At 37.8% G+C, this 25,063-nt stretch overlaps 1 protein-coding gene across 6 annotated transcripts in view; it reads left to right on the forward strand.

Annotated features, from left to right (window-relative positions):
* PTPRZ1 (protein tyrosine phosphatase receptor type Z1) overlaps positions 1–25,063 on the forward strand; it is a 135,950-nt gene that overhangs the window by 81,669 nt on the left and 29,218 nt on the right. For 4 of the 6 annotated variants that reach the window (XM_042018123.1, XM_042018125.1, XM_042018124.1 and 1 more), the window contains exons 7-12: positions 3,297–3,454; positions 3,995–4,145; positions 9,502–9,686; positions 10,395–10,521; positions 16,854–16,897; positions 19,502–23,069. In XM_042018123.1, the coding sequence (XP_041874057.1) occupies positions 3,297–3,454; positions 3,995–4,145; positions 9,502–9,686; positions 10,395–10,521; positions 16,854–16,897; positions 19,502–23,069 (4,233 nt within the window). The remainder of the gene's footprint in view (positions 1–3,296; positions 3,455–3,994; positions 4,146–9,501; positions 9,687–10,394; positions 10,522–16,853; positions 16,898–19,501; positions 23,070–25,063) is intronic. The other 2 variants (XM_042018127.1, XM_042018129.1) reach the window with 2 other exon arrangements.

Genomic DNA, 25,063 nt, shown 5'->3' on the forward strand with positions numbered 1-25,063 from the left:
GCATAGGCAGCGATATGGGATACACATCATAAGGTCACCCCAAGACACCTGGTTATATAAATAAACTGGGGAATGAGAGCCTGAAGAACACAACAACCCTTTAGAAAAAGATTTGGGGTTTGGTTTAATGGGAAATTGAATTTGAGTCAGCAGTACCCTGGCAGCCAGGAGGGCCAACCCTGTCATGGGGTGCATCAGGCACAGCATGGCCAGCTGGGCAAGGGAGGGGATTGTCCCGCTCTGCTCTGCACTGGGGCGGCCTCATGGTGAGTGCTGGGGGCAGTTTTGGGTGCCTCCGTGTAAGAAGGACATCAGCCTCTTGGAGTGCATCCAGAGGAGGGCAACCAAGACTGTGAAAGATCTTGAAGACTTATAACGAGTGTCTGAGGTCACTTTGTTCAGCTTGGAGAAGGGTGCCTCATCACTGTCAATGACTCCTTTAAGTGGGGCAACAGAGAGGCATTTGCTGATCTCTGTGGTGACCAGTGATAGGACATGAAGAAATGGCATGAAGCTGTGCCAGAAGTTCAGACTGGGCATTAGAAAAGGCCCTTCACTGAGAGGGTGATCTGTGACTGGAACAGTCTCCCCAGAGAAGTAAGTGGTCATGACACCAAGCATCTGGATAATGCTCTTAGTCATATCATTTAGTTTTAGGTAGTCCTGTGAGGAGCAAGGAGTTGGACGTGATGATCCTCATACTTATCTTCCAACTTGAGATAGTTCATGTTTCTCTGATTTATTTACCCCAAGACTATTTGTTACAGTGGAAGTGTAAATGAATACATATAACTTACAATGAGAAATTAGTAACTATTTAAATTCTAAATCCAGATAAATCTGATTTATTATGTAAATCTTCTTAATCGTACATCTTAGGATTTTTATATCTGGTTGGAAGCCAGATAAGACTGTTGTAACTATCCAAGAAAGGTGTTAGAAGAGTGAGACTGTCAGGATATCAGTAGACTCAGAGGAGACATATTTTTTTTTCAGTAGGTCCTGTGTAAGTCAAAAAAAATCCAAATGTATTTTATTGGTAGTGATTGCTTATCAGGACACATGAAGTTCAGTGTGGTACATGAAGAGATCTGGGCTGTGTTTCTAATCCAGTTTTATGGTGTCTTTGCAGAAGAAAAATATGAATGAGCACTGTCTTGAACAGGGATATGTTCTTACGTCATGTCCATGACTTTAAGGAAACCTTGTCTCAGTTTTCCTTTAAGTAATGGTGCTTGAATTTTGTAAAGCTCCTTTAGATTGGTAGGTTGAAAATGTAAAAAGCTGTTTTAAAAGCTCTCAAAAGTGTGACACTAAAATCAATATTTTTTCCTCTGGAAAACAGGCACTATTCAAAAAATTTAAAAGGGAGCACCTTTCATAAGTTAGAAAGAGGAGGTGGAAATATAAAGTAGTAGATTCATTACTTTTGTGTGTCATCTTCTGTGAAACAAAGAGGAGAACTAGTAATACATCAAGACAGATGCTGTCCTACAGCCTTGGAAGGAGCTGTAGAACTGTCAGCAGCAAGATGCAAGATAAAGTCACTACATGGCACTTCAACAATGCTTAGAATACAATTTTCCTGAATAAAATGCAAATGACCTCAGGAAATTCAGGTCATGACTAAATCAAGTTGTTTCTTCTGAAGAAAAGTGAATAGCACACAATCTGTCCTTGTCTGTGATGTACATAAATTGTCCTTGTCAGTCATATCTGTATTGTGCTTATCTGAATCACAGTTGCTGAGTTCCCAAGCTCTGCAGAGGAGCACTCCTGTTCCTTATAGACAAATTTTCTGGTTTTCATCATTCTTTGTAGGTGTTTGATTTTAGAATCTAGGCTGTCAGTCTCATTAAAGGGTATTCTAAAATCCAAAGTTGCAAAATGTATGGCAGGATTCTTGTTATGAATGAGAAGTTTCATGTTCCCAGCCATCTATATAAAATGGATTTCATTTTTACTGAGGGAGGAATGGGTTAACTAGACATACCAGATAGCAACGATAGCTCTGTCTGAAGGTTGATTAACATTTTGACAGGAGAAATGGAAGGAGGTTCTTTGATCAACACTGCTAAATGTTCCCTCGTCATGATACATGAATGAGAGAGAGGGGAAAAGTCAGTTCTTAAACCCTAACTCAGTAGAAAAGTCAACTGTAGAGAAAAACATCACTCGGAGTAAACTGTTAATGCAATTTGCTGCTCTCACCAAATTTGTAAGGAATTATGAAGACAAAGCCAGGTCAGAAATCTATACAGGGCTGAAGAAGTGAGATACCTGTAAAAGCATAAGTTTATGCACAGTCTGGAAATTTATTAGATATTCAGAAATGAATACTTACCAATTAGGGAGAAACTTGAAATGAGTAACTTTAGACTGAAATAAGGTGTATAAGGATCTACACTATTCCAAGGTGTGAAAGGCAGCATTATTTTGGATGCACCAGACAATAAAGCAGAAAATTGTCACAGACTGAAAAAGTCTGCCTTGCTGAAGTTGTTACCATTTATGCCAATTTTTGTTGCTGGACCCTACTGCCATACCAGCAGACACTTAGCTTTCTGTGGAAGGACTTCCAGCAATCCCGCATGCTTCCTTCCAGCTGACAAGGTACTAGGTAAACTGCTGACTGAAAGATGCGATATTATTTTCACAGAACAATAAACAGAGCAGTCATACTCTCTTGGAAGAGGTCTTTGCATTGTTTGCTGATTTGTGTAAAGCTGTTACAGGTTTTCATTATATTATCAGCATTTAAAAAAGAACCCTGATCCACAGAAATTCTGCTTCTGCAATCATGAGTAATATTAACTTTCGCATCTAACATGGCAACAGTTCCCCTGGCCGTGATTTTCTGCAGCACTTTGGATCCTGCAAAAAACTCAACAAACTGATTAAATTCAGGGAGAGTTTGAAGCCCTGTCATGAGACCAAGAACAAAGATTTAACTAACTTTTTCTTCAAATTTGAGAGTGAGACAAAGGTTTGGCACCTTGCAGGTAAGCTTATGGTGAGAAAATTCTTGTGAACCAATTAAAATTACTCTATTTGTTACTGGAGTAACTCACTACACCTTCCCAAGTAAAGGAAGTTGGGATTGAGCTGTACTTTTTCAAACTAAATAGAAGTTTATTTATTTTGTCTGCTAGTCTCTCTGGAGATTAAATTTTGAAAAGCCGCAGAAGTAGCGTGTTCCTATAATGGTAGCTCTTTTGGAGAGTGTGATTTCTATTTATTAATTGCTTCTGTAGTATTTTGACTATCTGACTCTATTTTTCTTTTTTATTTTTTAGGAAAACAGGCCGCCTTAGAACCGTTTATTTTGCTGAATCTTTTGCCGAATGCAACAGACAAATATTACACTTATAATGGGTCTCTATCAGCTCCTCCATGCTCTGAAACAGTTGAATGGATTGTGTTTAAAGATACCATAAGTATTTCTGAAAACCAGGTAATTTGTTTAATGTAGTAAAACAAAAAAATTATATATATACCAAAGAAAAGCATTTGCCATGTATATGGTAGAAGCATTCATTGCCAGCCCAACAACAAAGCTTTTCTTTTATCTAGTTAGAAGTCTTTTGTGATGCCATTAAATTAGAAAACATGTATATTAATTGTGTTATCTTTTTACCTTTTTTTTAGTTTAGTAGTAGAATCTGATCTTGTCTTAAAATAGGGTAAGAACATATTCCAGGCTGTCTGGACTTTGAGCTCAGATAAAGAGGAGTATGAAACACTTTTTGGATATTCCCCCAGCCAAATGGTGGTGCTGGGCAGAGCATAGCTCCAACAGCAGAGTGGTTGAAAAACATTTGTGGAGTAAACCATTAGATATGCCGATAGTACAGAAGAACAGAAGTTCAGTGCCATGCAGGATAACTCACCTGTGAGACTTTATCCAACATCTTTTCCCCAGAGTTTTTTCCTATTAGCAGAATCTGGTCAATTTTTATGACTTCTAACTTCTTTTTTTCATCTCCTCTTCTAGTTAGCTGTATTCTGTGAAGTGCTTACAATGCAGCAGTCTGGCTATGTTATGCTGATGGACTACCTGCAAAACAACTTCAGGGAACAGCAATATAAGTTCTTTGGGCAAGTGTTTTCCTCTTACACTGGACAAGAAGAAATTCATGAAGCAGGTACTTACTGAACAGTCATTCCTTTCTTCAAAAGTTAAAAGACGATTTTCAGTAAAAGATTCATCCAAGTATGAAGTTACTCATTTTAAATTGTGTAGAAAGTAGCACACTGTGCTATTAGTCATAAATCTATCACTTCAGAGGAAAAAACAGCAATCATAAAACATGTCAGATTAAATGGAGTGGAAAATTAAATGCTTTGTCTTGACCAAGCATTCAGTGAAGATCACATCAGTTCAAGCTTCCTTAGATTGCCATTTTAATGTGTTTCAGACTTCAACAAAGCTGCCTTTTCAGAGACTGCAAGAGAATTTTGTTTTACAAACCCATTTGGTTCTTTATCATGTAGTGTGGATGCTTTTCCAACAGAGACTGAAGTGATGTCACCAAATTAATTCCGTGTAGTTTGCTTAGGAAGTGATAGATGGAGAGAATTCCAGAAGCCAGATTCTGTTCTTAGTCTTACCAAAACAGTACATTGTATAATGGGAAACAAGTTCTAGAACTGAATATGGAAGTAACGATTCCTATACTAACAAGCACAAAGGAATATATAGGAAACATCTAAACTGGAAGCACTATGTTGCTACTTGCATGGGAATTCCTGTAGATTCTTTAACTCAATTGCACTGAACTGTGTTTAATCAGACATAAACAGATGACTTAAGCATGTACTATAGGTGTAGTCCAGATTAGAAGTGTGGTTTCACACACATACTTTTATTTATTTATGCATACACACACGTGCATAGATGCACACAAATGCAACTATAGGATTTGTTTAATGCAGAACATTAGGGAAGTGTTTATGTTTTCACCTCCATTTTAAAATAAATTAAATTTAAAAAGCTTAGGAATCATTAAACGGAAATGCTCAGATGTAGGATCTGTAACATGAATGCCAAAGTCTACAGGAGTCAATAGACTTACAGACTTATTCATGTTAAATATTGCATAGTAATCAACAGAAAAAAAGTAATCTTTTTAATCCCTTTAGAGGACACATGAGAAATGCCAAGACTGGTTATTACTCAGGTAGATAACTGAAAAATTATTTTGTGTTGTGAAACCTAGAATCCCAATTTTCTCCCATTGCATTCAGTGTAGATTCTATTAGGCAGTAGGATTAAATGCTTGATTAATTGCTATTGTTGGGACATGACATTCCTTAAGTAGAACTAAGTTTTCTTAGAAAAGCTAGAAGAATCTTTCTATTCCATTATAAACTAATTTCGGCAAAATATTTTCAGGAATTTTCTCACAGTGACATCCCCAACATTTTTGGTGTACAAACACGGTCCTCTTAAGGGCATGGGAGATGCTTCATTCCCCATGCCTGCCTAGTAATGTATGTAATTTCCCTATGTGATACGTATGTATCAATTTAAGAAGATTAAAATAGCTAATCCTTACAGCCATACTTGAGGATTCACCTAAAAAAAAGTGTTTTGAAATTGTAATACTTAATCTCACCAACCTCAGCTGGCATGCAAATTTATTTATAATAGAAATCGTTGTTTATTCCTGTAAACCTAAGAACCAAACCTGGCTGCTGGGCACATTGGGTGACTTTCCATCTGCTCCACCCTTCTGGTAAGGCCCTGGGAGTAAGGGCAGAAACCTAACTCTTGTTTATCTTCCTGGATTTAGTAAAGGTATAAACAATAATGGGTTCTTAAAATTCAAGACTGACAATATATATTGATAAAAAGTATTAGTCAACCTGTTTTCCCATGAGAAATACAACTATGTAAAGTTCAGCAGCTTAGTTAAATTGTCTTGTGAGACATGGGGTCAGGACTTGTGCGTTTGCCCTTTCACATTCTTCAGTCAATATGACTTCATTATAAATTCTCAGATCCTCTGATTCTATCCAGACGTGTGTGTGGGACAGTTCCACTGGCACAGTGTGCAGGGTGCAGGTGCCCAGGCATTGGCAGTGGTGGGTACAGGGGTGGCCTCTGTGAGGAGAGCCCGGGGCTGCCCCGAGTCAGACACAGACGGTTCCAGCTGGCACCAACCCACCCATCTCAGGGCACTGAGAGCCATGATGGAGACACCTCTGGGAAAGCAAAGCTGCATAGCAGTGAGAAGTGAGGGAAACCTGTGAGAAACGGCTCTGTGACACCCAGGTGAGAGAAGGAAGAAGGGGAGGAGGTGCTCCACTAGCAGAGCAGAGATTCCCCTGCAGCCCATGGTGAAACTGTGGTGAAGCAGTCTATCCTGCAGCAGACTATGGAACCCCCATGCAGGAGCAGGTTCCTGTCTGGAGGTGTGGTTTGTGGAGAGGAGCCCATGCAGGAGCAGGTTATCTGTCAGGTCTCTGACCCCGAGAGGACCCACAGTGTAGCAGTCTGTTCCTGAAAGACTGTGCGGAGGCTGGAAAAAGTCATGAAAGACTATCCTGTGGATGGATGCTGGATGGATACACTGGAGCAGAGGAATAGCATGAGGAAGGAGCAGCAGAGTCAAAGTGTTACAAGTTGACCACAATTCCCCTTCCTTATTCTCCTGTACCACTGGGAGTGGAGAGGTGGAAGAGTCAGGAGTGAAGTTCTGCCTGGGAAGAAGGAAAGAGTGGAGAGGTGTTTGTGGTTTTGTTTTTGTTTCTCACTATCCTAATCTATTTTTATTGGTGATAAATTTCCTCAAGTCGAGCCTGTTTTGCCCATGATGGTGGTTGGCAAGAGACCTCTGTCTTTATCTTGACCCATCAGCTTTTCCATCTTACTTTCTTCCACTGCCCTGCTGAGGAGGTGGAGTGGGCGAGTGACTGGGTGGGCACCTGGTGGCCAGCCAAGGTCAGCCCAGCACATGTCTACTGTGCTGCTCCACCTCTATCCCAAAGAGTAGATTGGGAATATTAAAAAATTGCTTATTGTCACACACTGCCAGTGATGCTCAAAGCCCCTGAATATCCTAATGCAAACGACATGATTTCATGGCTTCAACAATTGAAAAGTTGCATTTAAAATATAATCTCAAACCCAGATTTAGCTAAAAGTAGAAGAAAGCAACAAATGTGGTGGGGGGGGGAAAGGCCAAATTTGGGCAGCTTGTAAAGGTCTTCTGGTCACAAAAACAGCCCAGGCAGTTTTTGGCAATAATCTGGGTGATGTACCCCAGTGATTCCCCATGATGCAATTACCTTTAGTTGAAAATTTCTTAAGTTACATGGGTAGCATTTTATTCCACAGAAGAATAAGCAAAGTTAGGTGCATTACCATGACATATGATATGCAAAACCAGAATCTAAGTATTAACATGGAGAAAGCAAAGACTTGGATTCAAGTCCAGCAGGGGTTTGAGTAGGCCTCTGACTTCCTGTGAATTTTCTGCTATTTTGTATTTTGCTGCTTATTACCTGTAATCCAGTTTAATATTTGTGGCTTCAGACTAGTAACAGACTTAAGAACTCCCTTTCTTGCAGTTTCTTTGCTCAGATTTTCTAAAAGTCAGTATCAAAGCAGAAGTAATTAGGTAAGTTGTCATGTGGTCTCCTTTCTTCTTCTAGTCTCTGGAGTAGGAAAATGGGAAAAGGCAGAAGCAAAGTACTTCTGTGTTACTGACTAGTAGAAAAGAAAAGGGAACAGCAGGATGATTTATGAAGTGACATCAGAAGAAGGGCAAGAGACAACATTTTGGGAAGAAATGGAGGTGAAATAATATGTAGATGATTGTCATGTAGCAATATCGTTGGTCATTGCTGAGATGAACATCAAAAGGAGAACAAAAAGGAAGACTATTTTCTTGGGAAAAAATAGAAGAACCATCTGGAAAAGGAAAAAAGAAAACAAAGAAAAAACATTGGAAGCACCAGCCTTGTACCTTTAAAAGTTTTATAATACTGCTCTGTAAGTCTGAATACAGACACAGATTTCAGAACCAAATACACTCATAAGCAAAAAAGATGAAGGGAGGAAAAAGGACTGTAGAGAAGAGTTTGGAATACAGAGAACCTTGGTGCTTATATTATAAAAAAGTGTTTTGACAAGAATTTTAAACACCTTTGAAAAGAAATATCTGAGGAGTCCTGAGGTTCATTGAAAAAGAATGAAATCTGTTTAAATTGTCTCTCTTAATGCTCAGAATTGAGAAGGGAATCATCTTTGCTGGTCTAATGATTTCTTTTTGCCATCTGGTGGAAATGGGGAGGAATGATCAATTTTTGGAATGGAATGGAATGTACACAACATGAGGGGTTTTTTTTTAATTTGCTCTTCCTTTGCATCAATTAAAATAATTAAGTGTAATTAATAAAATGGTGTATCCATTGTATAGCACAATAGATTCAAAACCTGGCAACAGAATTCAACTAAACTACACAGACTAACACTGCCTCTACTATTAGCTTGCTCACACAAACACAAAAATTAAAAAAGCCTTGCTGCTTATTTTCCATTGACTATCTCAGACCGAAGCTGCTCCGAACTGCCCACCTTCCCTGCAGAATGGGAGAAATGCTCTTTACAAATATTTTGGAGGGGCTTGACTTCCCCCTTGTGTTCAAAAGGCAAAATGCAAAGCTACAGGACTTCACTTTCAAAATGCAGCATTGTCCCCCAAAGCGTTGAGGCATCTTGGTGTTTGCTTCCTTTTAGAGAACTCCAAAGGATCTGCACTGGTTTTCTTAGTTAGCTAAATAGATTTTTGTTACTTGCTTTGTCTGGATACTCATATCTTGCTCTAAAGAGATTATGAGATACAAAAAATGTCTCCTCATTTATTCCAAATGGGGAATGACTATGTAATTGCTTGTGCAAAAGTCAAGCTAAAAATATAATAACAAGCCTTGAAATATAATAACATGAAATCACTACTGCTTATGTAACAATTAACTTCTTCCTATTTGCCTTTTTTCTCTTCTTTAAGTACTATAAAAGATTCCCTTGAGGGGAAAATTAGGTGTGATAGCTTCACCTTTAACCATTAAAACAATCTACTATAGATTAGACTATTATAGCTAGTGAGAGAGTATGCAGCTCTTCTACTTTGATAGAGCTATAAAGACAGAATTTTTGAGATTTTTTTCTTGCCCAGGACAGATATAAGAATCTTTATGTTTTATCATTTATATTTTATTTCTTAGCAACTGGATAGTAATATTTCACAAAATATGGTATAAGAGGCAGGGAGAGGAGACTCAGTCCTCAAATTTACTTGCTTTTGGAAATCTAGTGTTAAAACACTGGTTCTGTTTATAGTGGAATGGCATCTCAAATATTTTAGTAGACAGCTGAAAATGAGGCACACGAAAGATTTTCATTAGTTTTCCCAGGAGGTAGCTCAAGATTTTAGTAGAGTCACTTGTACCATTTAATAAATACCATATTCTTTCCTCTTTTCTTTCTTCCAGTTTGCAGCTCAGAACCTGAAAATGTTCAATCTGATCCAAAGAATTATACTAGTCTTCTTGTAACGTGGGAAAGACCTCGTGTTGTATACGACACCACAATTGAGAGATTTGCTGTCTTTTATCAACAGCTGGATGGAGAAGACCAGACAAAGCACGAGTTTCTGACAGATGGGTATCAGGACTTGGTAACTGTAAACTTTTCAAGTTTCATAAAAAGGGATGGTGTCATAACAACTCACTGTTAATTTTCTTGAGGGACTAAACTGTAGCTGGGACCCAATTGAAGAGAAATTTTCTCATTTTTTGGCTGTAAAGCCACGAAGACAATTTAAAATAAAATTAAAAGTTTCTCTTGTCCAGAACAGGGAAAAACTCTACAGCTTGCTGCTTTGATTTGCCTGTACATGCCATGACCATGTCAATCACAGAGCTCCTTGGCCATAAAACCCTTTGTCAGTTAACAGTGATCTGTACTTCATTGCTCATGGATGTGAAAGAATGACCTGCGCAAGCAACTAATGAGATTCAATTCAATCATACTGCTATAAATATTAAGTTACTGATTACAGCTTCGTGGTATTTTACTAATGAGATCTGTTCCTCTAACCCTCTTTAAAGACTCATAACTTATCAGACATAATGTTACCTAACTTGTGTCCAGCACTAAATAATTATTTGGTTTGGTATCCTCCATGTAAAAACTCACGAGATTTTTTTTTTTAAGTTGACTGAAAACCATTTGTGACAGTAAAATATAAAAAGCACACATTATAATACTAGAAGAAAGGAGCTTTATGGTTCATAAGAAAATTGTGTTATGAAAAAATTAACATTTTCAAATACTTGATACTTATTTGCAAGTAAATGGTTAAATGGGTTTTTTTTTGTTTTAGGGGGCTATTCTAAATAATTTGCTGCCCAATACAAGTTATGTTCTTCAGATAGTTGCTGTTTGCTCTAATGGTCTATATGGAAAATACAGTGACCAAGTCATTGTTGATATGCCTTTAGAGGACACAGGTAAGTGCTCTTTTGAGTTTAACAATCACTTTTAGATAAAAAATCTGTATTTGAAGAAGTAGTTTGTTTGCAAACCAGATAAATGCGTGACTTTCAAATTATGCTAAAATGAAATTTCAAAATCGCTGCAGTTAACCTTCAGCATGTTCCTTGCTAATGATGTTTTACATTATGTAATTCCTTGTAAGCATTGCCTATAAAAAACTGCATGTTAATTTGTTTAATTCTAAGAATATTCTGAAAATCACCTACTTGATTTCAAATCTCACAAGTGTATCTTTTAGATATGGAGGGAAATAAAACCATGTTTGGATTATTTCTCTATGGTTCAAGCATCCTCTCAAAATTAATCCACACAGCCAAAGTCTTAAGGAATCAAGTAATACAACCACAATATATGATTTATAAGTCTATATTAATGATTTTGAAATTTGATTTCTTATGAATACTTGGAGTTTGATTTCAAAAGACTTGTGATGATGGAATTCCCTTGCTTCTTAATGCTGCCTCGCAAAAAAATCAAAAGACCTAACAAACAAATCTTAATGATTTCACAGCCAGATTTGCTTCTTCTGCCTATGAAATAATTTGAAACTATAGCATGAAGCTTGATCTTGTCCTTAATAATTCCTTAAATTTGGTGTAAGCTTTAGCATCAGATCCAATTCTTATGAAAGTGAGTGAGGGCTGTGTCTTTAATTAAGCGCCCTGTAATTAATCATAGAAAAAATCAAATGCTTTTTGATCATGCTAGGAGCTATTTTTTTATCTAAGGGCCTGGATTTTGTTGTTTGTCTATGTAGTCTGTAAATTCAGTTTTACACTTATGTATGTCTGTTTAGCCACAGCAAGGTCATTAGTGATGTTGTGGTGAACTTGGGAAAACTGGACAGTTTTTCATTTCAAGGGAGCCACATTCCTTTACAGTGAGAGAGAGTGTGATTCTCAACAATCTCTACCACATGAATTCTGGACTAATAAGGGTAATAGGCTTGTAATAGAGTGCGTTTATCTGTAGGAGGACGGCACAGCATCAGGTATAGTACATATACACTTTTAATAAAGATTTAACTTGTCTTTCAAACACAGTGTATTAAGAATAATGGGGTTTGGGGTCTTAGGCTAATATATACCAGAATTTTCCTATTTCTCTTTAGTTTTCTAAAATGTCCACAACAAGGTTCTGACATTCTGCCTGACATTTCACTCTTCTGTCTACCTTTTATCCATCTCTTAGATAGTATATTCTTCCACTTACTTTCCAGAATTTGCTGGATTGCTGTTTGAAGAATTTTCTCAGATGAGAGTTCATCTACACACCCCACATCCATTTCTACATGGAATGACAAATAAGCAGCATAGTGTTATCATCATTAAACAATAGTTCAACAAACCAAGTCAATACAGTGCTGCTATCACAGCTGTAAAACCTCTGAAAATACATTTTGCAAAACAAAACCCAGTATAGGTGATATCCAGAGGACAAACCTCCCTCCTACTGCTACTGCTGTATCCCTGCTGAAAAGATGAGTTGCATATCACCCTTCTGTGTTCCATGACTCCCTTTGGAAGGAACCGTGGGTGCAGAGGCAGGGAGAGAGACAGGAGCACTGGGGCTGGGCAGGCACTGTCAGTGCACCTGTGGTGCAAGCAGATGCTGCTGGGGAACAGGCTCAGCAAGAGGATGATGAGGCATTGGGCAGCCTGGGGTAGGTCAGCAGTGCAGATCCAGCCACCCAGCACAGCATCCCTGCTGTATTTCTGCTGAAGTCATGCAAAACAGGGGCTTTGCATTCATTCTGGTAGAAGGAAGAGTGAGGGAAATACATACTGGAAAATTAATTTCACCTTCCAGTATCAGCAGAAATTTCTCTCATATTCATTTGCTCAGACAAGAGAATTTGGTACAGTAAATGCTATAGTTCAGAATGTGTTATATTTGTTATAATAAATGTTGTATATCAGACTGAAGGTCTGATACTCTCAAGACTTTTTACACAGAAAAACCATTAATTTCTACTTCGATACTTTAAATTTTAAACAATACAAATAAAAAGAGAGCAAAAGTTTTAAATACAAATTAAATGCCAAAATGAATATTTGCCTGTTTCACAAAAAACCCCAAAAGTTTCATTGACATGCTTCCTGTCTGAAGCAGACACAAAGTTTTTAAATCTACTTTGGTTCTTTTATTTTGGCACTTCCACAGTGGTACCAATGAAAGCACCGAATAAAGAAAATTCAGGGAAAAATTCGTCTCATGTAATTAGTATGATTCCTAAGAGTGTACATTGCTCTATAAATAAGTTGTTTACCTGCTGTGTCAACTCTGGATACAATTTTAAAATATGCAAAAAACTTCCATTAATTTCTAATATTAATGTTTATTTGCATACTTACTTTTACTAATTATTTACTTCTGAATTAACTGTTGCAAATATTTCAAATATTTTCACATTTAATTTTAATATACCTAATATTAAACAACAGACATATGAGAATGTAGATATCTGATAAGAAAGATTTGTTCAGAGCAGCTTGCTGATTACAACTATAACATCAAATTGGTTTTGTGATCTGCTTTATAGATCTTGAGGCAAAAGGGGATTTCTTGGAGCTCCTGCTTGGGAATTTATGAAAGAAAAGTTATCTTCACCGTGAAGACATGAAATAAAGTTGACACACATAAAGCATAAATTAAATCTTTCCTTTTCAAGAATTATGCTGAGTAATCCAGTTTAATTAAGATGAAATTCACTACAGTCACCTCCAGATCAATTAGTCTTCATGTTAAGAACTAAAGCAAGGCATGAGTCATGCAGAGCCATTAGATGGGCCCTTTTCCAGGAAAATTCTATCCTTGGAATGGCTGCTTCTAATGAGATCTGGTATTCAAAAAGCTCAAGACCATTGTTTTAGGTTTTCATTTTTGAGATACTCACAAATGTGTCTCTCATGCCTTCTCCCCACCCAGTCTAGTGCCTCCCATATGCAGTTAGTGAGGGCTCTGCAGTCTCTGGTCATCCACAGACCCGAGACTCTTGTTCTCAGCAATGCTTTGTAAGAGGAAGGACCTCTTTGGGGCCATGCTCTGCCTCAGTTTGTGGAAGCCTCAGGAGCCGTAGTGTAATGACATTGGGCAGGCTACCATAGTGGAGACCTCTGCTCTTTGGGTTTTTCCTGAACTCTTCAGAATGGCAGCCCTTCACCTTGTAATACAGTGTGTGTGCACACTAAAATTTTTTCCAGTTAGTCTCCACTTAGTAAAAGCAAACAAATGCATGTAGTGATGTAGCTACAAAATCTCCGTTGAAAATTTAGGGAATCAGCCCAGAGTACTTTAGTCAGCTTTGATAAAAATCCAACCTTTATTTACAAGTTTTTCACTTGCTGATAGAATTGGATTTCAAATAACTATGTAAATGTGTGCTTTGACTCTCTAGATAATGTCTGTATAGAACTGAAGGTTATGCAATACTTTGTTGTGTAGCTAATACTGGTGGTACTTACATGCTTTTGCTGACACAGGAAAGGAAAAATAAGAATATAACTCCCCACTTCTATTCCTTTGTGTAGACTTCAGTTGGTGTTTGTCAAAAAATACCCAATGTGTTGGGATACAGCTCTCAAATGCCGTCTCCTGCCTGGCAGCTCGTGCTGTCAACAATGCTTTGTGAGAGTCTAACTATGCAACTTCTTTGTAACTCGTCTTTGTGATTTTTGTCCTAAAAAAGCACTAAACATATATTAAATGTCTGATCTAGGGATGATTTTTTCTAATTTTTTCTGATAAAAGTAGAAATCTGAAAACTGATTTAATCAAAAGAAACAGGCTTTACTTTTGTTCTTGCCATGCCATTTATTACATAAGTCAGTACAGAAATGAAAAGAGTTTATGCTGTGCACATTGTTCTACGATTATAAATCACATTGTTAAAGAGATTTTTCAAATATTTGCATTGAACATGCAAGTGTAGGGAAATAGTTACCTTTTCTGTATTTGTTCTATCGTTTCTCCATCTGTCATTAAAATGGACTATGAAAAGACCTCTACAGAACTCTCTAACTAATTATTTAATTATTTTATTTTAAAATGTATACTATAGAATAATCAATATGTGGTTCCAGAAAAAATAAACAAGCTTGTTCATCAACCTACATCAATGGGTTGTTTTTTGGAGGGTGCGGCTCTTCACCTTGGATGGGGGATGTTATTGTATTTCTGTAATCTCCTGTCAAATCAAAAGTTCATCAACAGAATTAACAGAACGCCTGTAAGTGTGTGTCTCTCATACTTTTGACAAATAAATTTTCTATTACCATCCAAATTTAAATAGTCTTTATAAAGTTCCTGAAGATTTACTGGTTTTGTTAATATACAGTTTATATATATATGTGTATATATATATGTATGTTAATGCCTCTCCATTGAGAAAACAGTAAGAAACTGTAGTTTCCTGCTGGTGGAATTTGAGAGCATATGCCCTTCTGTATACTCTAGCACAATCAGTACAGTTTGTTTTTCTGACTGAGTCTGATTAAAGCTCAACTCAAGAATAGTGACCACAAAAAGAATGGATAGAATTTCTCTGGATTAAAAAAAATTTTCAGAGAAGTCTGTTGAGTACATAGTACATGGTATGGGTCTATTGTGGGAAGGAATTCAAACTAATGTCAATATTTGATTCATATCATTGAGAAGCCAGGGAATATCATTATCTCGTCCACCCCTTCCTCCCCTCCGCTCCCCTCCCCACCCTGCCCCAGAGCCTCGTAGGCCTCAGAAGTCAGAGGTAAGATAATTTTTTATCTATCTAGCTAATGAAAGGTCAGTTCTGTACTTGGTAATTTATAGATGTTTGTTACTAAAGGAAAATTTGTGAGGATTTTGTGCAGCATTGCTTAGTCAAAATTTGTTTGCATGTATAATCTACAAGTACAACTGTGTGAGCTTATTAGTTTGATAAACTTCATCTAGTGTACAGTGCATGTAGGACATCTCAATTTGTTTTGGAGGGTAGACATGGACAGACCAAAGAGAATACAAATTTAGATCCACATGTTACACTGCAAAAATGAGAAATGCAGAGATGACAAATTTATTTAAGTGTATTGAAGAAACTACATTTGGGAATTGTGGAGGACATGCAGACATGGGGCTGTGTGTGATGCTGTTGTTAGAATCCCTCTCCAGGGTAAGAGATTGGCATTTTGACCTAGTGCAAATCAGCCCTCAGAATATGTGTTAGCACTTGTGTGCAGACAGAGTGCTAGAACATGGCTTAGGAGAATGCCTTAGAAAGACTCCGAATGGGAATGGGCCTTTTTATGGACCAAAGGAGCGATAAGATGCTCTTAGTGCTGTGGAAGCAGTGTTAGATTTCCTCACTGAAGACCTTTGTCAGTTCCTACCAGAGAGTTGGATGTTTCTTTCAACCTGCTTTGAAGCCTCTCTTGCTGACCACTGTCAGAAGTACGACACTGGATTTGGCCAAAAAGAGAGAAAGAAGGCAAGAGACTACCTCTAAATTTGGAGAGAAGGATTTTCAACTGGGTTGTAGGAGATTCATTTCTTCAACCCAATTCAGCTGGTTTTTATTTATGAAAATTGGGAATCCCTCAAAAGCCTCTAGAGCAGTTCTTCACAGAGCATGCAGTACCTATTTATTAGGGGCTTTTTCTGGGATGTGATACAACTGGCTTCATGTCTTTACATTAAGTCAAATAGGTTGGTATTTTGAAAAAGGCTGTAAGCACTGGAAGGGTGGGTCTCTTTGGTCTGCCCTGATGGAGGCATGCAGCCTGCTGCATATTGAGTATGATGGCATTGCTGTTGCTCTAGTACCTAAGCCCAAGCCTGGGTGCACAAACAGGGAATTTTCTATATGACAATTATAGAACAGATTGTTTTACAAGTGTATCTTCAGAGCTTTCAGGTTTAATGTAGAGAAATAGTTGATCCCCGACTTACTGTTTTTCTCTCATCTGTGTTTCTGCATTAAACTGTACTTCTCATTGAAAATGTTCTTGTAAACTTGGCTTTCCCCAGCCAACATGTGGCTCCTCCAAAAGTGCAAGTCCTATGGCATCAAAATAGAGCCAGATGAAACTGTTGTGGCTGAATGTGTCCTGTCTAGATGAGTGAGCATTGCTACCCTTATTCCTCAGTCCAGGGGGTTGGCCACTTCTCCAAGCACAATCCGACAAAAAAATCTTAGACATGGTCTCAATAAACATATTAATTAATTAATTAACCAGTTGAGTCATTGCAGAATTAAGAATTCTCTCTGTCTAAAATTGTGGATGATACGGTGTGTATTTTTGTCTTATAGAGGCTGACCTCATTCCTGAACTGAGTGAAGCTGAAGAATATGAGGTATAACATTCATTTATTTTTTAAAAGAGCATTTAAAATAAATACATTTCAACTAGATTGAAATTGTGTTCTGTGAAAGTTTACAAAACTATGTCACCAATTGAGTGTATTATCTGCATTTATGTATACATATATGTATGTGCATATATAGCTTTTGAGCTATATTCCTCCCTAGATAACTCTGGAGATAGCTCAGTATTTCTCTGGGGCTGGAGATACATGGTGAATAAAGGATATCAGAGAATATTCCTAAATACTTTTTTTAATGGGGCATTAGTTTAAAATCACCTTTCTGTGAAGTCTGACAGAATTGTTCATTTAGCAGAATCAAAGCTACCATCCAGTGTTAGGCTTTTTAGTTAAAGAGAAGTTTGATTTGTCCTTGCTTGTGATGGTCTTATCATGTAGTAAATTAAAGTAAGGGAGGACGATGGTTGTGCTGGAGAGTGAGATTCAAGGGTGTCTGTTATCAGTGTGCTGTGAACTCAAAAATTCTTGGAGGTTCATTTGCTTCTTGAACTTCAGGTTGAACTTTTTGTTAAAGTATAGCTCTGTTTTACAAATTTTTTGATGATTTTATGATAACCTTTGGAGGCTTTATATTCAGTAACTAGGTTTCTGGTGTCCCAGCAAGAAGAGATGTAAACATACCATAATTAAGTTTTTGACAGTCTCTAGTACCAATTTTGCAACATGAACAGTTACTTCAGTAAGACATTTGCCAAGTAATATCAAGTAATCCCCCAGAATTTTTAATTTATAGTTTCATTTTAATTTATGTTTTTAAGTTTTAATTTATAGTCTATGACCGCAGTATTCTCACTGCATGACAAGTCCTTTCAGTTAAATAGACAGCCTGTGGTTACCTATTTACCCTCTCTTGCATTTGTAGACACCGAGTAACCAGTAATACAGTCATTTCTCTGTTGTTGTAAGCTATGTATCTAGATTATGATATTGCATCTGTTAGGTGCCAGTGAATATCAACTGATTTTTACTTGAACCAAGAAAGTTTAAAAGTGCATACATTGCCTTGCAGAAATTAGATCTTTAGAAACAAGGGTCTGTCCAGTCCAGCCCAGGTTTAAAGACACACAGTCTTGGTGCTGCTGTCCCTATATTTTAGGTATCTAGTCCTTAGAAGGAAATCCAAACCTGAGAGTCATGTCTGAAGTACCTTATGTTTTGTGAGTGCTTGAGAGGTTTCTGGTTCAAAGAGGGACTGCAGTGTGAAGCCCAGCTCTAGCCCTTGCTCTGGTGAGACTGGGTAAAAGCTCACAACTCCTGTTTGCTGAGTGCCTCAGTCAATAATGTATTCAGCAGCTCTTTATCTTGGGCATGTTCCTTCAAAGGCTGTTCATTTTTTATATTCTTCTCCCTGCTGTGCCCTGTTCCATGCAGGAATCTAAACTATAGTTTATAAACTATAGTGGAAACTGAGGAGTTGTTAGATTGATAACTGTGCCTATCTCCTATCTACTGGGAGTTTTCTCTCAGCATTATGCTTTTGAATAAAAACCAGTGGCATTTCTACCACATCACCAAGCCAGATCTTCAAATAAGGAAAAGAAACTATTTTGCAAGAGGCTCTGTGCTGCTCTGACTCTTAGGGCTATGTGTGCCTGTCAAATCAAGTCCCTTCAGAAACTGAAAGTGTCCCTCAATATAGATTGCAGATTGTGCTGGGACAGGTTCACTTCTGGTGCAGCCCTAGATGGGGGAACAGCCCAGAGCTGCAGGGGCTGCTGTGTCTAGGTCAAAACAAAAATGCTTGCTGAGCAAGTTAGGTGTTTCAATGTTGTCTTTTGATTTGATGCAGGAAAAGCAGGAGAGAGGACAAAAAGGTTTGATTTTAGATCCTCAAGCACTGCCTAAATCCTGATTGCATTCAGGCATGTAATTTTTTTTTCTTTTGGATACATCCTTAAAAGGCAAAACTCTAACACAGATTTTGCACAAAACATTGTTATTCATCATCATTCATGTTCAGAAAACAAAGGGTCATTTTGTCACAGGACTAGGGAATACGACTCACAACACTTGTGAAACTCTTACAGTCATGCTGAAGATCCTGAAATCTTCTTTTCCGGAAAACTCTGAAGATTCAGCAGCATTGAGGTCATAAAATATATTTTACAAATTCTGTTCTTATTATTACAATTTAATTGCCATCAGGATATTAGTGCAAACTTCTGGGACATTGTGATAGCAAAACTATTTTTTCATTGCTGTGTATACAGTACATACTATATATTGCATATACAATTGTATTTTATTAGGAAAGAGTTAGAGCTTTTTTAATAAAGTAAATAAATACTGTGAGTGATTTTTTGCCTGTCAAATACAATTAAAGTTACACAATATTGAAGAAGTTGTTGGGACACAGTATTTTTCTGGTTTTATTGCCAATATGTAATATTTTTCAAGATAGAAGAGGATACCTGTTCTTGCAGTTAATATTTTGGTTTAAGACCAAAGTGTCTTCTCAAGTGTTGTCTTGTTTTATGGATGCAGGAAGGCGTATTATTACAGTTTTAGTTTTCATTCATGTACAGAGTCTATAAACATTTTTAATTGTCTTCGGCAATGATATTTTTTTCAAAGGATGAAGTTGATGAAAAGCAAACAGAGGTGGATGAAGAAACTGCAGTGGTTCCTAGCACTGACAGTACAGTGAACCAGTTGAGGAGAGATTTTCAGGTGATTACATCCAGCTACAGTCAAGAAATAATGGGAACAAAACCCAGTGAAGCTAAAGCAAATAGATACTTAACAAGAGAAGAATTGCATGGTAAGGATAATGTTTTCAAAGCAGTTTATTATGCTACTTCTCCACCTATTGGTGAAATTTCTGAAGAGGAAGATCCTTTTTTGGAATCCCAAACAATTGCTGGAAGTCCTCCTCAACTCATTGACTCTACCAAAGGCAGAGAAGAAGAGTATATATATCTTTCTTCAGGCACCGAGCCAACAAGAATAACCACTACTGGCCACAGTGATGAAGATTTCTTATTGTCTCCTTTTAAACCTCATCAGGAATCTGATGACTTTTGGAGTTCAGTTCCTACCACTTCTTCATCACAGCTGGTTACAGAGGAGACCTCCCAAGAAGATGCCCTTCCTTCAGGAAGTCCAGACATAAGTGTGCATGATGTTCTTTCCCCAGGCTCCATTAAATATGTTTCAGAAGGTGTAGCACCCTCAAGCTCTGATGAGCCTCCAAAGCATACTTCCACTGATGGAAATTTGTGGTTTCGTAAAGCTACAGCTCCAACAACTCAATCTGTTGATGCGTCGCCTAGCAGGCAGTTGTCTCAGACCAGTTACACTGATGCTTATGTAGAGGGATTAAAGCCAACTACAGTGCCCTATTCAAGCAGCCCAGTCGTTTCACGAGACACTTCAGATGCGGATTTAGAATTGCCACATTATTCTACTTTTGCTTTCTCCTCTGCTGAATTATCACCTCACTCTATCTCTTCAAGCTCTGGAGAATATGGTTCTGCTTCTGCTGCCAGTGAGGTACTCTCTCAGACAACTCAGCCAGTCTATAATGGTGAGATACCTCTTCAACCTTCCTACAGTAGTGAAGTGTTTCCTCTAGTCACCCCTTTATTGTTTGACTCTCAGATGCTCGACACTACCCCTGCTACATCAGATAGTGATGTGACCTTGCATGCCACACCTGTATTTCCCAGTGTTGATGTGTCATTTGAACCCACCCTGTCTTCCTATGATGATGTACCTTTGCTTACATTTTCCTCTGCTTCCTCCAGTAGTAAAATGTTTCACCGTTTGTATACAGTTTCTCAAATGTTTCCACAAAGTGCTACTCCAGCTGTTGCAAGTGATAAGGTGTCCCTGCATGCTTCTTTGACGTTGGCAGAGGGTGATCCATTAATGCAGCCAAGCCTTGCTCAATATGCTGATGTGGTGTCACATCAGACCACTCATGCTGCTTCGGAGACACTGATATTTGGTCATGATAGAACTCACATATTTTCTCAAGTTGAACCATCCAGCAGTGATTTAAATATGCATGTACTATCTACAATGTCTGAACTTCCTTATGCTTTGTCTGGTAATGTGGGCTCCCTCCAAAGCTTTACTGTTTCCTATGACTCTGCAGAATTTGTGCATGATTCTGTTGGCATATTTCGTCAAGATCCTTTATTTAGCAGCTATAACAATGTACTGGTGCATAAACCTTCTTCTGTAATATCACAAGCTGATACTTTGCTGCAGCCTACGCGCTCTGTATCTAGTGACACGGATTGGTCTGAAGCATACTCTGGTAGTGAGTCCCTTTTGCCTGATACAGATACTTTGACAGTACTTAACATTTCCTCCTCTGATTCTGTTGATGAGATTCCATATGAATCATCTGGGTTTAGTGATGTTAATAGGATGCTTCAAAAAGGTGATGTTATATATGGAGATGAGAGAGAACTGAAAATTTCCTCCTCTTTAAGTGAAATGGCTTCCAGTGCTGAAAGTAAAGTGATACATGAACTTTCTACATCTGTTTCTAACAATGTTGTAATTGAGCAGAATATGTCTCTGCAAGAAAGCCCACTTCCTGTTTCTAGCACAAAGGGAATCCTTCCAGTCTCTGTTGCTTTTCCCACTACTAAGATATTTGATCATGATATTAGTAAACTTACAGAAAAGCACCTTTCTGTTCAGCCTTTGCATGTTACAACTCCGGCCTTTGATGACACTTTGCTTAAACCTATGCTTAGTGCAAGCTCAGATCAAGCTCTCTCTGCCCCTGCTTATAGCAAAATGTTATCCTCGACTCAGCTGTACTTTTATGAGACCTCAGCTACATTAAATAACGAAGCATTACTGCAGTCCTCCTTCCAATCTTCTGGCTATGGCACTCTGCTTAGCACAGTTGCAGTTGTGCCTAGTGATCCAATATTGGCTGAAAGCTCAAGGGTTCAAAAAGATAGTTCTACATTTGACCAAATATTGCATCAAATGGCACCAGGTTCTGCTACAACTGAAAGCAAGCTGCATTCTACATCTGCACCTTCTGTTGCTGATATGATGTCAAACACTTTTAGTAAGCCCACAGCGTCACTTCAAAGTTTATCTGTTTCTTATGGAAGTGAGAAATATGTTTCCTCCAGTTTATTTAACAGTGAAGATGTTGAGAAGGTTATGCCTTCGTTGTACAGTAGCGATGTTTCATTCCAGCTGACCAGTTTAGAAAACACAAATGCCTTCCTCCCCCAGGCAGCAAATGCTGTAACAACTCCCTTCCTAGCAGGTGACACATCATCACATGTAGCTAGTCCTACAGACAGCCATATGTCTTCAAGTGTTTCTGAAAGAAGTGAGGCTGCCAGTGCCTCTTCAAGTTCCTCACTTGGTTTTGATCCTGTTCATATGCCTGCAGTTGTTTCTGGTTCTGATATGTCCGTTCATCACACTCTTCCTTTACCAAATATACTTACTTCAGTTACAGCTGTTCCTCCCAAAAGTGAGATCCCTGTAACTTTGCGTAGGTTGCTGGTTCCTTCTAGAGAATCCTCTGGGTTGTCTCCCAGTGTCATGTCCAGTACTGATTTGTGGTCTTCTGTAGTTGAGGATGACTACGATGAATATGATGATGGTTTCCCTGTAAGTAACTGCATCTCATGCAGTTCCCATAGAGAAGATCAGGATATGTCAGTAGAGGATCAAAATACAAAGGTAAACAACGACAAGTCTCAGAGTAACCTAATTATAAGTTCATATTCTGAGAAACCTGAAGAAGAGAAGCTTTCTACTGCTGCATCTGACAGTCAGATAAACCGTGCCATCGACAGACGTAATTATACATCCATGCCAACTTTGACAGCAAGTGTGATACCCAAGAAGCACAACGACCTGAAAATTTTGGAGAACCACATTCAGACTTCTAGCATCCAACTCCAAAACACATCAGAATCTAAGTCTTGGGCTGTTTTGACAAGTGATGAAGAAAGTGGTTCTGGCCAAGGTACCTCAGATAGCCTTAACGATAATGAAACTTCAACAGATTTCAGTTTTCCTGACCATAACGAGAGAGACACTGAAGGGGCAATTGAAGCAGGTAACTCAGAATTAACTCCTGGATCATCACAGTCATCAACCTCATCTGTTACTAGTGATCACTCATCAGTATTCAACATCTCTGAGGCAGGTTAGTTATGGATAAGATTAATGAATACCATGGGAAGCTGTGAGGGGATACTTTCGTGCCATAGAGAAAAAGCAGGTTTATCTACAGCTAATAAAGGGAGAAAGTAACAGTGCCAATGGGTGTGATTAAGGAAGCATTGGGGAACAGGGGTGCATACTGAGCTGGTTATCTTGTGAATGCTACTTCTGGCTACTTAAAACTGCACCTGAAATACTCTTCATTAAAATGATTGATGCTCTGCTTTTGGATATAGATGCATACTGTCAGCAGAAGTTGAGTGGTGCAAAATCTAAAACCAGAATCAGTACTAATGGTTTAATTTTTGTTTTAAAGGTTTGAGAGAGACTTAGGTTCTCTGTTAAGTTCTCTGTACAAAGACAAGTGCTGCCCTTATGGAAATAACACCAGAGGAAATCATGCCTCTGCCAGAGGAAACATACCCCTGATATTCTCTTTTAAACTTAGAGCAGCACTTTTTTTTTGTGTGTTTTCTAAGAGGTTGAACAAGGAAGAAGATGCTGCTTTGATTCTGATTCATATGTACTCATAAAAACATTAATTTTTATTCTGTGTATGCCACTTTCAGATGCAGAACTTTTGTGCCAGATTTGCATATTCCCAAAGTAAAGCCAGATTCTCCTCTACCTGTTTATATTTAATGCTATTTTCCTATTTATTCCTCTTAAAGTCAGTGAGAGTATTTGTGACGCATGATTCCAAGGATGAAGTCAGAAATCAGAATTGATAACCCATTTCCTTTGTATTTGAAAATGCACTGTGGAAAATCTGAAGTATTCAGACACATAATCTTCATTGCTTCTTGTGTTAAAGAATTAAAATCAAAGAATCAAGTCAAAAATAATCTATGATCTTTGGAAAAAAAAAAAAAAACAAACAAACAACAAACAAGGTTGAATTGGTATTTTAGAAAATAAATTGAACTTCTGTTATGTACTTGCAGCATCTGTAGAGGGCAGTATCATTCAACTAAACCCACTAAGGAATGGAGTCCACAAAGCGTGGGAAGGTTTCGGCCCAGTCCTACAAATAAATACACAGTTGAATTATATAAGGTTGTATACCTCATGAGTAACAGAATACTAATATGAAAAGGTGGTAAATTGGTACTCAGTATAGTTTGGGCTAGTAGAATGTGAAAAATAGAAAATAAAAATTAAAAGAAAATAGAAAACATTGAAATTACTAGGAGTCCTAACAAGGTAGGTGTTACAAAATTGGATCAGTAAGTCGATTAGTTCACTGGTAAGTAGTTACCACTTTGTGTAAAATACATAAAATTCCTTCAAAAATAAGCAAAAATAACAATAATATTTCAAAACCTATCTTCTTGGTAGGAATAAGTGTTGCCATAAGATACAAGAGTTTATGTAATGGGTGTCATTCGAATTTTTACCAATAGTAACTCAAAAAGGACTATAGAGTACTGGAGAAGGAGGAGTACAACAGACTTAGTTTGTCTTCTAGATATTATTGAAAGACACTCTATAGTATCATTTCATGTGCATTATTTTTTTTCCAACACATGATGCTAAATACTGGCTTTTAATAAACTGAAAATTCTATTTCAACATGTCTGACATGGACTCCTGTAAATCAAAGACATATTTGCTAAATTAAATTATAAACAAATGAAACAAAAAAAAATAATCTCTCACCTGAGAACTTACTTATACATTGCAGTGGATTTTGCAGAAATTGGTGAAATATCTTCTTGCTGTGACCATTACAGAAAAAAATCATTTAAACTTTTCCCAGTCTTGTAGTTGTTGATGCATAATTATGCTTGTTCTGAACTAGGATTTTCTCCTTAAGACCTCTATGACTACCTAAGCCTTTCAGCGTCTTTTGAGAAACTAAGGCAAATTAATAGAAAGAAATACGCGAAGAATTCAAACACATCAGTTATTAGAAATCAAAGAAATCTACTATAGCTGAGACTGCCTCTTCAGCTGCCATCATTGGAGTGATGGCCA

Source organism: Corvus kubaryi, unplaced genomic scaffold (genome assembly GCF_017639235.1).
Source record: "Corvus kubaryi isolate FWS band 111438036 unplaced genomic scaffold, C.kubaryi_AGA036_p1.0 137, whole genome shotgun sequence".
Lineage (NCBI taxonomy): Eukaryota > Metazoa > Chordata > Aves > Passeriformes > Corvidae > Corvus > Corvus kubaryi.